This window comes from Nymphaea colorata, chromosome 5, assembly GCF_008831285.2.
Source record: "Nymphaea colorata isolate Beijing-Zhang1983 chromosome 5, ASM883128v2, whole genome shotgun sequence".
Taxonomy (NCBI): domain Eukaryota; kingdom Viridiplantae; phylum Streptophyta; class Magnoliopsida; order Nymphaeales; family Nymphaeaceae; genus Nymphaea; species Nymphaea colorata.
This window is the reverse complement of record NC_045142.1, coordinates 23,493,822-23,509,163: the sequence shown is the minus strand read 5'-3', so window position 1 is coordinate 23,509,163 and position 15,342 is coordinate 23,493,822. Positions and strand designations below refer to the sequence as shown.

The window sequence follows — 15,342 nt, the reverse complement described above, 5'->3', positions numbered from 1 at the left end:
GGGTTGCAATATGTAGAGAGTGGTGGGTGTTCGGAGTCAAAGATACAATTGAGAAGCTACTACATCATACTGCCTAGAAGGGTAAAATGGAGATATAAAAAACTCAACTCATTGTTTTTCTCTTCTTTTGTCTTTATAGGAGTGTTTCCTCAAAACACTTCTTTTATGTATATTTTTAAGGGGTTTTTTTGTCTTTCTTATGCTTCATGTGATATGTATCTTATGCAAGTACATGTTTAGGAGCGCATGTAAAATTTTATGTGATTCTTCAGTTAGAGAATGGCCTTTTATGCCCCTTTTTTTTTTTTCTAAATGATGACTTGGTTTTTTTGAGTCACTCAATCGTCTAATCAAGACCGTTCGATTTAACATGATAGATGGTTAAAAGAAAAACAAAAAGAAAAAAGTATATTTTCTCATTTAGTATTAGTTTACACATTTTTCTCGTTGTTTTTGTAAACGGCTTTGCTTAGTTAGTTGGGTCACTCTGGATAGTTAAATGAAAACACAAACACATACTCATTCTCTTTCACCATAGATGTGGCAGACTCCTATATTATTCCTTATTTGCAGTTTGGTCCCACTATTGCTAAAAGGAGTAAGACATGACAGTCTCTATAAATTACTTAGCTCTAAAAATGACATTATTTATCGAAAAAGATACTTTTAGATTGGCATCATGGCGGAATACATTCTCTTCAAAATCAAATCTATTCTCTTTTCCCTTGATGGGATCATAGGGTGCTTTTATTATTTTGTATTGATGTGACCAATTTTTTGTTGGCCACATTACCATAATAATATTCTTATGTTTTACTCTCTCTCTCTCTCTCTCTCTCTCTATATATATATATATATATATATATATATATATATATATATATATATATATATATAGTTTTATATTGTCGTGTGTTAGATGTTAACAAATAGTTAAATTTTAAATATATATCCTTAAAACACAATCATTAAATTCATTAAAATGGTATTAGTAATTGTTTACAATGCAACAACTGTTTATTGGGAATGTTAATATATCTAATTTGAATCGACTATCCGATTGAATCGTTTCGAAAGAATTGAAAATGAAAAAAAAGAGTTATACCCAATGAAGAAATCATATTAGATTCAAATTTAAGAAATGACATTAGATCGGATTTGGATTGATATATATATATAAATATTGATGGGATTCAAATTCACATTTGGATATGATTTAGTTTTAAACAAATATTCTATATTCAATGCACTTACTGTTGAAAATTAGTCAGATTTGGTTCAACATGTGCATCCAGATTTCGATGTAAATATAAAAATCAAATTGAAATTGTGAAATCAGATTTAAGATTTCATATTTACATATGACTTTTCTTCATTTGTATTTGAATTTGATTTTCGATCCAAACATGTGAATATCCAAACAAGTGGACACTAATTCAAATATGATCCTTTAACATCTCTATTGTTTATGATATCTAGAAACAATTTACTGTTTTTTTTAGCTAAGAATTTTAAAAATTTACCAATCTATCAACCATCAGGCACACTCAAACGTTGATTTTCTTACACACACACGAGTGAAAGAGAAAAAATTGGTAGATATTAAACACTTACTAACGTTAGAAGGATAAGAAATAATCTAAGTCCTTGATTTTTTCTAGATAGATAATTGAAAGAAAATAAGGAAAAACAAGTGATCGAGCATTTTTGTCTAGTTGACACAATCTTCTCTTTATTCTTATCTTAACAGTTGATTTGAAAAAAATCAAGAACTGATTCTTATTCATTTAGTACCTAAGTATTTGGTACCTACCAATTTCTTATATATATATATATATACCCACACACACACACACACACACACATATATATATATATATATATATATATACCCACACACACACACACACATATATATATATGAGAATTAAAATTAGACAGCCAACCTTTGTAGCTGGATGATAATATATATGCTTTTAAGATAAGATCTTCCTTCTTACCACCTTAGCGGGAACCTTATCGTGGATTTTGTTGAAATATTAATTTACATATTTATTATTACATTAACAAAACCATGTCATATCAAACATTCTAGGTTAGATTTCTGAGTTGGATTGCAGGATATTGTGCTCATGAATTTCCTTTGAGATTTTAAATCATTTATTTCAAAGATGCATGAATTACAAAAGAGTTTGTAACAAGTGTATTTTCATGGTCTTAAAGTAAGAACCTATTTAAAAAAAAAAATCATGAATTCAATGAATAAAATGGGTCGTTATCCAGTGGCCGTAAAATTTATAATTCCAGTAAAATCTTGTATTTGAAACGAGTTCCCCATCAGGTTTGACAATGAACTTAATGTTCTAGACCTAGAAATTTTTATTAACGAGTTGAATTATAGTTTCAAAATCTTAACAATGGTCAAAATCTAATTTCTCAAAATTTTTTATATAGGCTAAATAAATTTTTAAAATTATATGTTTTTTAAAAAATTTAAGGTCCTCCAAGCTTCTTGTCTCTGCCCTAGAGGATGTTCTATATTAAGGACATTGTGTCCTTATAATAAATGTATAGAACATGTGTTCTAATGATATAGTTCTCTTGTTATAAGAAATAAATTAATATTGTAATGCGGGGCGAGGACATAACATAGCTGCTCGGGCAGGCCGGACACAGGGAGGGTGTTCCAAGGGATGTAGTGTAGCTAGTTTGATTGGCGGGTTGATTAGAAATTGGTCGTCAGTTCGATTCTCACAGGCACTAATTTTTTAAACAGAAAAGCCTCTCAAACTAAATTGAGTAATTATAAGTTCATTCGATCCCAACACAACTTTGGACATTGAAGGTAGAGGGAAGAAGGGACGACTTCAACCTTTCACTCGATTGATGAGATTCTCTTTGGGTTACCCAAAATTGGAAGGAAGGGGTTTGTTGAAGCTTTCACAATCTTTCATTCCAGAAATTTTTCATGGATATTTTATGTCACAACCTGGGCCTAGCAGAGCAAAAAATTTTTGATGGAGAAGTCCAAATTAAAGTTTTAAAATTTTGATATGAACTGAAATATATTTTTTAAAATTTTTATATAAGACAAATAAAATTTTGTAAAATTTAGATGTAATTTTTTTTAGGTCAAGTCAGGTCAGGCCCATGCTATGTCACAGTGATACACCACTTTTGGTGGAGTACTCATACCGATACACCGGTATTGATACGATGGTACGACCTGATACGTTTGGATCTGATTTTGGGTCGAAATTATATCCAAACTATATTATAACAAAGTTTTGGTTTTGTTTTTTTTATTCATGAGATTATCTATGGATTTACGAAATAAACATTGTCTTAATATGATAATATCATTTGGTTTTTTTAATTTTTTGAATTAAAAATATATAATAATATATACTGTACCTATATACCCGTACCATTGTGACATACATAGGCTCCTAGCTGTGCCCCTCGTAAAACAACATATAACATGCTCCGAAGAAAAGGTCATTTATCGTTTTTTGACGTTGCTTATATGCAAATGACAAAAGTTAAATTGGGGACCGTATGTAAATAACTCAAACTGTAGACATTAGACCAAATATCTGTTAAGTTTAAGATCTATTTTGTAATTTTTGGTTTGCAATCAAGCGCTCAGAAAGAAGCGGACAGAACGGTGGTGCGGAGAAGAAGCAATGGCGACGCCGGCGGGTCTCTATGCTCGTCTCGCGGGGTTCCGGCGGACGCTGGTCGGTGATGCAGTCCGGTTCCTCGACCGGCAGGTGCTTCATCTCTCTACGGAGTCCTCTCCATCCTCCACTTCTTCAGCCAAGAAGCAGAGGGACACGCTCGGCAGGAGGATGCTGAGCCTCGTGTACCCGAAGCGCAGTGCCGTGATCGCCCTCCGCCAGTGGATAGAGGAAGGGAGGACCGCTCGTAAGTACGAGCTCAATCGCATCGTAAGGGAGCTCAGAAAGCACAAGCGATTCAAGCACGCACTCGAGGTCTGGAACTCCTTTCCTTTCCTTCCTCAATTTCGAATTGCTTCTCTTCCTTGTTCTTTCTATTTGTTCTGGAGATTTTTTTTTTCCTGTTCGTCAAGTTTTGTGATGCCACCAATATTTTGTCATCATTTACCTTATTGAGTGTCGTGTTAAGATCCTTTTCCGCTTGCTCATATTATGGACTGAAATGTGCCTGACTGCCTTCTATCGGCTCCTTAATGAACACAAATGAGTGGTACGGTTCGTGATTTAACGGTTCGAGTACTCATTTTCAGGTAACTGATTTGTTTTAATTCAAAGAACCACACGAAGTTCATGGAGTGAGCACAGATCTGCATAGGTCGAAATTAGAAATTTTTATGTCATGTTTATGGTAATACACTGCCCATGTGGATTTTTGGAACTTTATCAGTAAAATGTCTCTCCTGATACTGTGAAAAATAGCTTTGACAGGAAGGTCAGTATTGGTTAGGCAGGCCCCTTTTTCTTTGTGAGGTTTTTCTTCTTGTTTTTTTTTTCCGGTTGTTGTTATCCTTGTCATCAACTTGTGCTGTTTGAAACTGGTGATCACTAGACAACAAATTGCATTCACCCAGCATGACTTATTGTAGTTTTATTCAGAACAGTAGCGATTCTTCAATCTTCTGTCCTTTTCCCAACAGCATATACCATGATAATGACCTGCCAAACCTGATAATTATAATAACCAACTGCGCAGGATCTTTCATTTTCCTGTGCAATTGTGATACACTATGTGGCAAAAATCGTTAGTTGGTTGCTAATTGGTGCACCCCTTAAAAGCCCCAATGAGGACTAGGCGACAATGGAACAGTTAAACTGCAATCAAAAAATACAGTTAAAATGAGCATGCATATCATCAAAAGAGCCATCTAAGTAAAACAAGTTAATCTAAAACTATTGATGATCATTACAAAGAATCACATGTGATACAGTACATCAACATGTTCTTAAATAGATAGAGGATGAATGAACATAAATATATTTCAGATATATCCTCTCATATAAAATAGCCACTAGTTACATAGATCTGTGTATATACCTCTCTACTGTACACACACACACACACAGATAGTATGAATGGAGAGAGAGAGAGAGAGAGGAGAATCTTGTTATCTTAAACCTCATCGTCAATAAAATTAGAAAAAAAGGTATACTAACAAGTCAGGACTAGTTGGTTTAATTGGCTGGCCCATGAAGTCTTCCAGGGCCAGCCTGAAAAGTGGCCAATATCAGTCACCTAATTGGCAACTAGGCTCACTAGTCCCAGGTTTTGATTATGTAAGTGGTATAGGAATTTGTGTAGAAATGGCTGCTTGTTGTTACACAGTGGATAAAGCACCATGTTTCTGCACTATACTATCAGGATGAACATATGCTTCTTATCTTGATGTTAGAAAAAGTTGAAATGGATCCAATCATATGCCTCTTGGTGAAAGCTACATGTATTTTGTTCATCCCACTTGGTATGATGTCTGATTAGTTTGTCTCACAACTAGATTCAATGTAAAAATACTCTTCGTTGCAGATCTGTGAGTGGATGACACTTCAGCAAGATATAAAACTGTTGCCAGGTGATTATGCCGTTCATCTAGATTTGATAGCAAAAGTTCGTGGCTTGACAAGTGCACATAAGTTCTTTGAGGATCTTCCTCAAAAGATGAAGGAAAAGTCAACTTATACATCTCTCCTCCACGTGTATGTGCAAAGCAAATTGTCAACAAAGGCAGAAGCATTGATGGAAAAAATGTTGGAGCTTGGGATAGCAAAAAATCCTCTGCCTTACAATCATATTCTGAATATGTACATTGCTAATGGCAAATTGGATAAGGTGCCTTTGGTGATGCAACAGCTGAAGAAAAACACAGTTCCTGATCTGTTCACATACAATCTCATGTTGAGTGCATGTGCCATCAGCAAAGATGTAAAAGGAGCTGAAAAAGTTCTCCTTGAGTTAAATGAGAGAATGGGGAATGGCGACTGGGTGACATACAGCACATTATCCAACATATACATTAATGCAGGGCTAGTGGAGAAAACCAGAAATGCTCTAAAAGAGATGGAGTTGAGGATATCTTGCCAAGAGCGTTCTGCTTATTGCTCGCTGATGACCTTGTATGCTAGTGTGTCTAGTAAAGATGATGTATGTAGAATATGGAGGAACATGAAGCTAACCTTTCGTAAAATGAGTGATTTTGAATATTCCTGCATGTTATCATCCCTTACAAAGCTAGATGATATTGAAGGAGCTGAGAGTATCTGTGCAGAATGGGAATCTGTATCCCCCACAAATGATGCTAGGATCCCAAACATACTTCTTGGAGCATATGTGAGGAAGAGTATGTTGGAGAAAGCAGAGTCGTTTCACGAGCATATGCTACAACATGGAATCAAGCCAAGTTACACCACATGGGAACTTCTTGCACTGGCTTCCCTAAAGAAGATGGACACTGATAAGGCCCTTGATGCCTTACAGAAGGCCATATCAAGTGTCACAAAGTGGACACCCAATGAGGAAATTATACAACTGGTGTTTGAAAATGTTGAGACTCTTGGTGACATAGAGGGTGTGGAAAAATTCCTAGTCATTCTGAGGGGTTCTGGCTATGTGACAACTGCTGTTTACAACTCCTTGCTGCGTACATATGCCAAAGCAGGGAAGATGCCTCTGCTAATAATTGAACGCATGAAGAAAGATAATGTTAAAATAGAAGAAGAGACCAAAAAGCTTCTTAAAATGACAAGCAAGTTACCTGTTGGTAAAGTTTCAAGCACAATTTTGTGAAGTATCTTCTTAAGTTCAATAAAATTGATGGTATAAGTTGGATATCTTGCACCTTGGAGATGCATCTACATGACCAAAAACGTTGTGCACAGAAGAAATTGTAAAATACAAGATTGAAGTTCATCTTACAGAAACAGGATTTACCCAAAGTCTGTTGACTTTGTTTGGATTCTGGTGATGAAATGTCTGTTAAATTGTGAGATCAAACACCTGGAACTTCATATCAAGTAAAGCCAGTAGAAGTTGCTATCTTTAATGCTGAATGAAACTGGTGGCAGCATCCTCATCCCGCCATGATATTACACTTGCTGTGAACAACAGATTTTGTTTTCACCTAACATAATCCTCTTTTCTTTGATAGGAAAGTTTCCCTTGATGCCCTGCTTGATGGATTCAGCCGGACAAGCGTGGTGGTTATGTGGTTTTCTGGTTCATGGTTATGTCCTTCCCATTTGGCTAGCATTGCCAAACAGTTAGGTTGAAGTGTAGAAATTACTAACATCACATTCTTTTGGACTTTCCACATTTCGGTTTGTGTATTTGGCTGTATGAGTTTGTTTGGATATGTAAGTCTATCTTAAGTAGGATTCAGTAAGCTGGAGGAATAACCCTGTCAATTTTCATCAATTTGATTTAAACCAGCATCACATTTATGGTGGTTTTCGTTACTTTTACTGGAATTTAAACATCTTTTTAATGATGATGTGATGCTATCTTTTAAAAAATGGAGATTGGTAGATCAGGTGTACAGCAATCAATCCTTACATCCCCTACAACTGGTGGAGTGACAGCCTCTAAGTGCTCCAGTCGGTGGAGCCACTCTAGGACGAATTTTTCAATGTGCAAACTTTTCCACTAACTCAAGCAACAGGAAAAAAGATCCCCTATCAGAAGGTACTGGTGACTCATCTGTGTCCATTCATGGGCTATCGCATGCGCTTGTCCTGTCATGTTAGTTCTACAGTCAGAGCATGCCATATAACCTGCAAAAGCAGTGCTTGTCCTGATATAAGCAAGACCTAGTATGCCCAAGGCCATTCAAATCACTGAGTTCTGAATCTTTTATCTTTTGTTATATTTTGACATGCTGTTGTTGGTGAATCGGTGATGGGTTAAAGCCCTTTTTCCATTGATAAGTACTCCTGATGGATCATCTCAGAGTCGGAGTTAAACATGACCTTTTCCATGGAAATACTCACACTAGAGCTGATCTGTTTGATAAACTGCCTTTAATCAGTTTTTGATTGCCAAGGATGAATAACATTTGAAATGGGTTTTCGCTTAGACTGATCATTCTAGAGTCTAGACATGGAATGCCGGAAGACTAAATATTTTTTCATTTTTCTTAAAAAATCAACAGCAAAGATGATTCTTTATGAGTCTTGCACCTAAGGGTCATGTACCTACCAAGTTCTCTCTCTCTCTCTCTCTATATATATATATTCAAACATGTGTGAAACTGCTACGAATGAATAAATCAGCTTTCAAGATTCAATCCACTCGTACATAAGAAGATTTTGAAAGTAAAACATAGACATTTACTTGAAATTATATAGTGTGGTTGTATCAGATTCGGTAGTTACCATCATATCGGGCTCTAGGGGTTCCTCGTGTCAATTGGAGGAGGAAGAATGGGAAAAGATCTCGCAGAAAGTTGGTCATCTACTAAAAACGTAAACAAAACGGACAGTTCAGAGAATACCAAACAAACAAGTTCAACAGCATTTACTGAGGATCAACTCATTTGATGGTGCTCCAAATGGTTCATCCCTCAAATCTGTTAAGCTTGAAAGCAGATTTTAGATATATATTGAAATCAATCGGCTGCCTGATGTTGACGGGTGACAAAATATTTGAAAATCATCTGTAAAAGCACCATGCAACGGAATGACACAACGTGTTTGGCCGGTGAATCAAATCAATTTGCTACTAATTTGTCGGCCAATTCAAGCCCGATTTTAGTCGCCAAACCAAGCTTGCGGGTCCGTACACGCAAAAGCATTGTGGGCCGATCGATTCTGTGTTTTGGCTCCATTATACAACAAGCAACTCATCCGGCGTTCATCAATGTGACGGCTTAGCGAGCGGGCCGTGGACCTTGCTCAAGTTCAGCGGTCCAGATCTGAATTAATTTTACAATATTTACATATTCAAAGAGCTACCTATATAATATGTTGATTGCTAAATTCTCAAACTTGTAAACTTCATGCTTATAATTATACCTATAAAACATTGTATTATTATCAATTTTTTTAAAAGTTTATTTGGGTATGCAAGATCCAATGCTTCCGAGTTTTCATAAAATCATATTCTTTTTGACATTTAGAATTTGTGGATCTTAATCAGAAATGGAGTGGAAGGTGGATCTGGTACAATTTTTTTTCTAAATTGAGCTTATAGGACCCGATTGGTTCTTTTATCTGATCCAGTACGGGCCAAGATCGGGTCATTCCCAGTCCATTGATGCTACTGCTGATGGCAGGACAGTAAGAAGATCCTAAGTCAAGGGCTTTCGCCAACGGTCTGCTGCACGTTTAAAGCGCCAAAGGGAGGGAGGCGCCTTTCCTTTCTTCCTCCGTTGCGTCTCTCTCTCTCTCTCTTGTTCTTCTTGTTCCTTTCTTTCATTTCATTCCTATGACGTTCTTATTTTAGTAGATTCTTTCTTTCCTAGAGAATTGGGATTCTGATGTTTCTGGTCTGAATTTGGTGCCTTTTTCTCGGAATTTTTATCTCGTTTTTAGCTTTTAATTTTCCATTATCCAATTTCTGCTAAAAAATGGAGATCGACTTTGAATCTCTGGTGGAGGCCACGTCTGGTGCCGTGGGATCCATCGTCAGCACCACCGTGCTGTACCCTCTGGACACCTGCAAATCGAAGTACCAGGCTGAGGTTCGAGCTGGCTCCACCCGGAAGTACAGGTACCCTCTCTCTCTCTCTCTCTCTCTCTAACTTTCGATTGTGAAGTACTAACATGATCTTTGGAAGTGAACTTGAAGGGGACTTGTTTCGGTCAGTTGCTTCGTCGTGGCATTTGTTATGTTTCTTTTTTCATTGTTTTATGCCTTCAGCTGCATAAATTCTTTTGATATTTTTTCCTTTGTTTGAAGATGAGACCGTAATTACTCAAACACTGTGAATTTTTTTTTTCTCTTTTTAATTTGTGCGGGAGAAAGAGATTCTTAGTCAAAAAGAAAAAAAATGATGGTGGTATTGTAATTTTTGTTTAATGGTATAAGGTGATGCTGGTAGTTACCTTTACTTGGTGTATGGAACGAAGCTGAGATTTTTTAAGGAACAATGATGAATAGCGACGGCGGAATATGTGAATTTGGTAGAGGAAATGCTTATGACCAGCTTTGTTTTTATGTGGAGTGAAATCGATGTGTAATGTAGGAAACCATCGCAGATATATGGAAAGTTAACACAGCGTTAGATATTTGTTGATGACAGACGGTATCTCCCTTTTGATTATGCAATGAGACCGAGATATTTTGCTTTGAAGTTGAAGAGTTGACAGATCTTTATCAAAAGGAGCTCATTTTGCGTGCATCAACTTTATGTTCGACGGATAAGCGGGTCAAAATAATACTTTTAAATGCATCAAAGGCATATTATAGTTCCTGAAAACAAGGAAGAAATCATACCGACAAGTGAATTTATGGGAAAACTTTCAGATCCGTGGAACTTTGAGGTGATTTACCATTTAAGATGAAACGTTAAGGATATGTCCATCCGCGTGTACACAAATTATGTATTCTGAATAATGTTGGTTGAGGCATTACCACTCACGCTTAATCTTCATCACCTCACAATCTGTTTTTGAACAGGATGCATTTCTTTCTCTTGATTGACATATATATTATTTCTTTCTTCAAACCTGCTTTTGTCATACAAAGATGCATATGGTATAAGTTGGTTCCTTCATTAAGCTGAGGTCCTCTGGTAAGAGTTTCAAATATGTACTGTCTCCATGGGTTCGCTGGATGTATTTGTTCAACCATTTCTGTTTCTAAATTCTAGAAATTTACTTTGAATTCATGTATTCTGTCATATTAGCTCTTCCTCCTATTATACTTTAGCAAGTTTCAAATAACAGTATTAGATCAACTTTCATGCATCAGTTCCCCATGCTGATACACAAATTTTTTTTTGAAACACATGTATTCTGTAAAAGTGTGATGGCGTACTATCTGTTATTCTCCTGGTTCAAGATTTTCCTCTGCAGGAATCATCAGTAAACCGTCTCATGGGTGGCTCTCTTGTTGTAACTAGTTTACTTAAAGTTTTGTAGCGATATTTATGACGAAAGATCATCATTTGTACTTTGTATTAATTTTTGCTTCGAACTTCTTGAGTGAGTGCATTTTTCAAGTTTCCATTTCAATGAGTTGACCACATAGGCGTATATTTCTCTAATGTGGTTATCAATTGTCTGTTGTATAGAAGTTTTTATTGATTTCTTTTTTTCTTTTGCTGAATAAGTGCAGGAATCTTTCAGATGTCCTATGGGAAGCTGTTTCAAGTAACCAGATTCTCTCGCTGTACCAGGGGCTTGGTACAAAGAACTTGCAGTCGTTTATAGCACAATTTTTTTATTTTTATGGTTACAGTTATTTCAAGAAGCTATATTTGAGCAAGGCTCGAACAAAATCAATTGGCACAAAAGCCAATTTAGTTATTGCTGCGGCTGCAGGAGCATGCACATCAATAATTATACAGGTATATGTTTACTGTCAAAAACTTTCTGTCATCAGTTGTTTTTGCTTCTGTTGCTAACTATACTTGAGTTGTTTCACAGGAAGTAAAATCCAGTTTTTTGATAAAGGTTTCTATTTTGTAATTTCTTGACTTGGGGTTTATCTTTCTTCCTTGTCTTTGTTTTTGTCCTTTAAATAGCCACTGGATACAGCATCATCTCGTATGCAAACAAGTGAATTTGGGGAATCAAAGGGGCTTTGGGAGACTCTATCGCAGAGATCCTGGAGTGAGGCATTTGACGGCCTTGGCATATCTCTTCTTCTTACGTCAAATCCTGCTATTCAGGTAGCTACCTGTCTTTCAATAATTAAACTTATTTATTTTAGTACCTATTCAAATTTGTGTATGTATTGGATGGAGAATCTGTGATATATGTGTGTAGTAGGAAATAAAAATACTATCTTCCAACAGATTCAAGAATGCGAGCTTTTCAAATTTTCTGGATGCTCAAGTGTTGGTGACTTGAGAGAGAGAGAGAGAGAGAGAGAGAGAGAGAAATTTTGCTATTCAGGTAGCCATTTTGTCTTTCATGTGGCAGCAATAAGATTGGGGAATCCAAGAAAGTGATATTTGATTGGACTCCTATTCACATTCCATATCACTAAGTCCCTGGAGACAATCACGTACTTCAGAATTGACTAGGCCCCTAGGATGTTATGTACCATAGGCTTGAAACTTCTACAGATTAGGGTATTCCTTTTCTGTTTTATGAACTACTACGTGAACTTTATCTGTCTTATGACATAACTAGATTGTCTTGTAAGTGTGTATCTGCTCTAGGTCAACTGAACTCTCATCACCATTTTCTGAATGATTGAGAGTGAATGCATCCTATTTTGATGTTTATGTGCTTCAAGTATGTTAGAATAGACTAGGTCACTAGGATGTTATGTACATAGGCTTGAACCTCAACAAATTAGAGTATTCATTTTCATTTTTTTGAACTACTAGGTGAACTTTGTCTGTCTTAAGTTAAGACAACTAGATTGTCTTATAAATGTGTATCTGGTCAACCGAACTCTCGTCCCCATTTTCTGGATGATTGAGAGTGAAGAGGGCATGCATCCTATTTTGATGTTTATGTGCTTCAATCCAATCTCTGAATGCAGTACACAGTGTTTGATCAATTAAAACAAAGGCTCTTGAGGCATCAGAGAAGTAACAGGACCGACCTGGTCACAGAAGCTCCCTCTCCTCAAGCTCTGTCTGCATTTTCCGCATTTGCACTGGGTGCACTTTCAAAGTGCATTGCTACATTCTTCACCTATCCAGCAATTAGGTATTAAGAGGCTCGTCCTTGTTTCTGCTCTTTCAATGTGTATTACTATATCTTCAGATATCCAGCAATTGGGTATTGACATATCATTTTCCTGCCACTATGTTACTGTGATTATGCTGTTATAGTAATATCCATAATAATTTTCCTTGGCAGGTGTAAGGTTACGATCCAGGCTCCTGAACCAAAAGAAGAAACAAAAAAGGGTGCTAAAACCAAGCCCAAGAGCATAATTGGTGCATTGTACACTATTTGGAGAAAGGAGGGGCCACTCGGTTTCTACAAAGGGCTACAAGCTCAGATCTTGAAGACAGTCCTCAGTTCAGCCCTGCTGCTAATGATAAAAGAAAAGATCTCCAGAACCACCTGGGTTTTAATGCTTGCTCTGCGCATGTATATTTTTGGTGCCAAGAAGAGGGTCAAAAACACTTGAGAGATGTTCAACATAAACATCTCAAAATCTGTTCAATAAGGGCCTTGCTCGAACCATGCTGGAGGCTGTGCAACATGATTTGTCAGACAGGAAAAAAAGAAAAACAAAAAAAAGCCTTGAGAGCATTGCCATTGATTCTATCTGTTGTAAATAACAAAACCTATAAATATTTTTGTTGGCAATGCGAAGGAAATTATGTAGTGCGGTTCTGTTTTCAATTGGCCTTGATCCTTGATTATGTGAAAGACGTATGACATAGAGAGCAGCGTGCTTTCGTGAATATTTGAACTTTTTTTTTTCTTGCCTCCTCCAACTTGAATGTAGGTCAAGCCCTTCTGATGAAGCAAAGAAAAAATCAAGGTTCATATGGAACTCATAAGTTAGTAATGGTTGCTGTGTTTTATATAGTTTGTAAGGTTCTTGACACATCTCTAATCACATTGTCTGTTTTTGCATCCAGTTTCCAATAATAAAAAAATGATGGAGGAAACCCTAACTTGGTTTTGGAATCTCAAATCTCTCATACGTATCGGTCTGGATAATAAGTCTGAAATTGGTCCTAAAGTATATTCGGATCTTACCTGCATCACGTTCCTCCATTCAACAGGAAAGCATATTCGCACCTCACTTTAGAACATAATTCTCAAATAACTTGAGGAATTATGATTGAAGTCGAAAGGGATATCAACACAAATGCAAGAACTTGTCTATTCAAAAGTTGCATCTACTCTTATGAATTCTGATCTGATTTCACTTGTTCTTGGTGGGCAGAACTGCTTCTTCCGTCATTTTCTTTTTCCCTTTTGAAAATATATATAGGCAAGCTGGGGTCACGTAGACAATTAGCAGAGTGTACCAAAAAAGTTGCATTGACAGTCTTGAACTCTATAGTGTTGTTTGGCATCAGGTACACATCTGCTTCAAAGATCGAGGCAAATTCATAAAATAATGGTTCTAGTGTTTTATGAATCTGCCTTCAATCTTTGAGATAGATTCATTGAACACCCATAAAGTGTTCTTGCTCCCCTATTTGAACGGTTTAGATTGGAGTTGGATTGCAAATTTAATTGACTTCCACTAAATCAGGTTCATGATTATTTGGAGTCGTACCTGGTCTCCAAGTAGGTAAGATCTGACGTTTCTATGTAATTGAGTTAAATCTTTCTCATAGCTCAGTCAGATATTCTCAGAATAGTTTCAATTATGAAACCAGATATTGGATCCAAATCTGATAGTAATTGAACCCGAAATTTTTCTTATATCCAATTAGATGGATTCAAATTGAATATTTCTGATTCATTTTACAGTCCCACATTTAACTACGTGGAACGCTTGCATTCTTCATAAGGAATGGAGTCTGAAAATAGTGCTTTTCTTGAGCATTCTTCTTGTACAAAATGGAAAATTCCGAATGTTTGGTTGAATAGAAAGCCTTGTAATGCAGGCAAGGAGTAGCTAACTGGCAAGAAAGCAAATAGATTGCTGGGTTCTTATTGTGAAGGCAATAAATCATGTTCAGCTCAAAGTATAGGAATGTAAACGGATCAGATATATTTGTGTATCGGTCCAACTTTGAATATGTTCAGTTGAATTTAGTTCCAATCTGGTTATTAGTTGGGTACAGATCTATAAATGCAAAGACCTTTAGCTTAATGAATCATAAATCTTAGACATCAAATCTATAAATCTAAAAATAAAAGTAATTAAATGCTTCTTTATGGATGAATGTGGCACAAACAACAAAACTTAAAACCTTTCTACCAAACTTGGCCCGTTCAAGCTGCCATAAGCCCGAAGCTCAAATATTCATGGATCTTTTATTCGGGCACTTTGGCAGATGATGATTTTTTTGAAGACCAATTATGAAGATATGTTTGTTCTTCGACCTGAGTGAGCTTAATGAATTGAGAGGACAATAATGTGAAAAGTCATTAATAAAGAAATTGAAATTAAATATCAATGGATCACGTTTCAGATCCAGGGAACTTAGACCGGGTCAAGTTTGGGTTTAACTGATGGATCCGACCCATGGTGAGGTCTTCAAGGTCTCAACGTTTTCTTACAAACCAAGGAGAC

At 36.3% G+C, this 15,342-nt stretch overlaps 2 protein-coding genes across 2 annotated transcripts; both read left to right on the top strand.

Moving 5' to 3' along the window:
• Positions 1–3,654: 3,654 nt before the first annotated feature.
• LOC116255158 (pentatricopeptide repeat-containing protein At4g02820, mitochondrial) lies at positions 3,655–7,466 on the top strand. The gene is made up of 2 exons (XM_031630925.2): positions 3,655–3,995; positions 5,542–7,466. Exons 1-2 carry the CDS (start codon positions 3,687–3,689, stop codon positions 6,796–6,798), a joined length of 1,566 nt encoding a protein of 521 aa, XP_031486785.1. The 5' UTR covers positions 3,655–3,686; the 3' UTR covers positions 6,799–7,466.
• A 1,887-nt stretch (positions 7,467–9,353) lies between these two features.
• LOC116253824 (peroxisomal adenine nucleotide carrier 1-like) lies at positions 9,354–13,484 on the top strand. The gene is made up of 5 exons (XM_031628775.2): positions 9,354–9,717; positions 11,287–11,518; positions 11,696–11,842; positions 12,667–12,836; positions 12,990–13,484. The coding sequence occupies exons 1-5, from the start codon at positions 9,575–9,577 to the stop codon at positions 13,264–13,266; spliced, it is 969 nt and encodes a 322-aa protein (XP_031484635.1). The 5' UTR covers positions 9,354–9,574; the 3' UTR covers positions 13,267–13,484.
• The last annotated feature ends 1,858 nt before the right edge of the window (positions 13,485–15,342 follow it).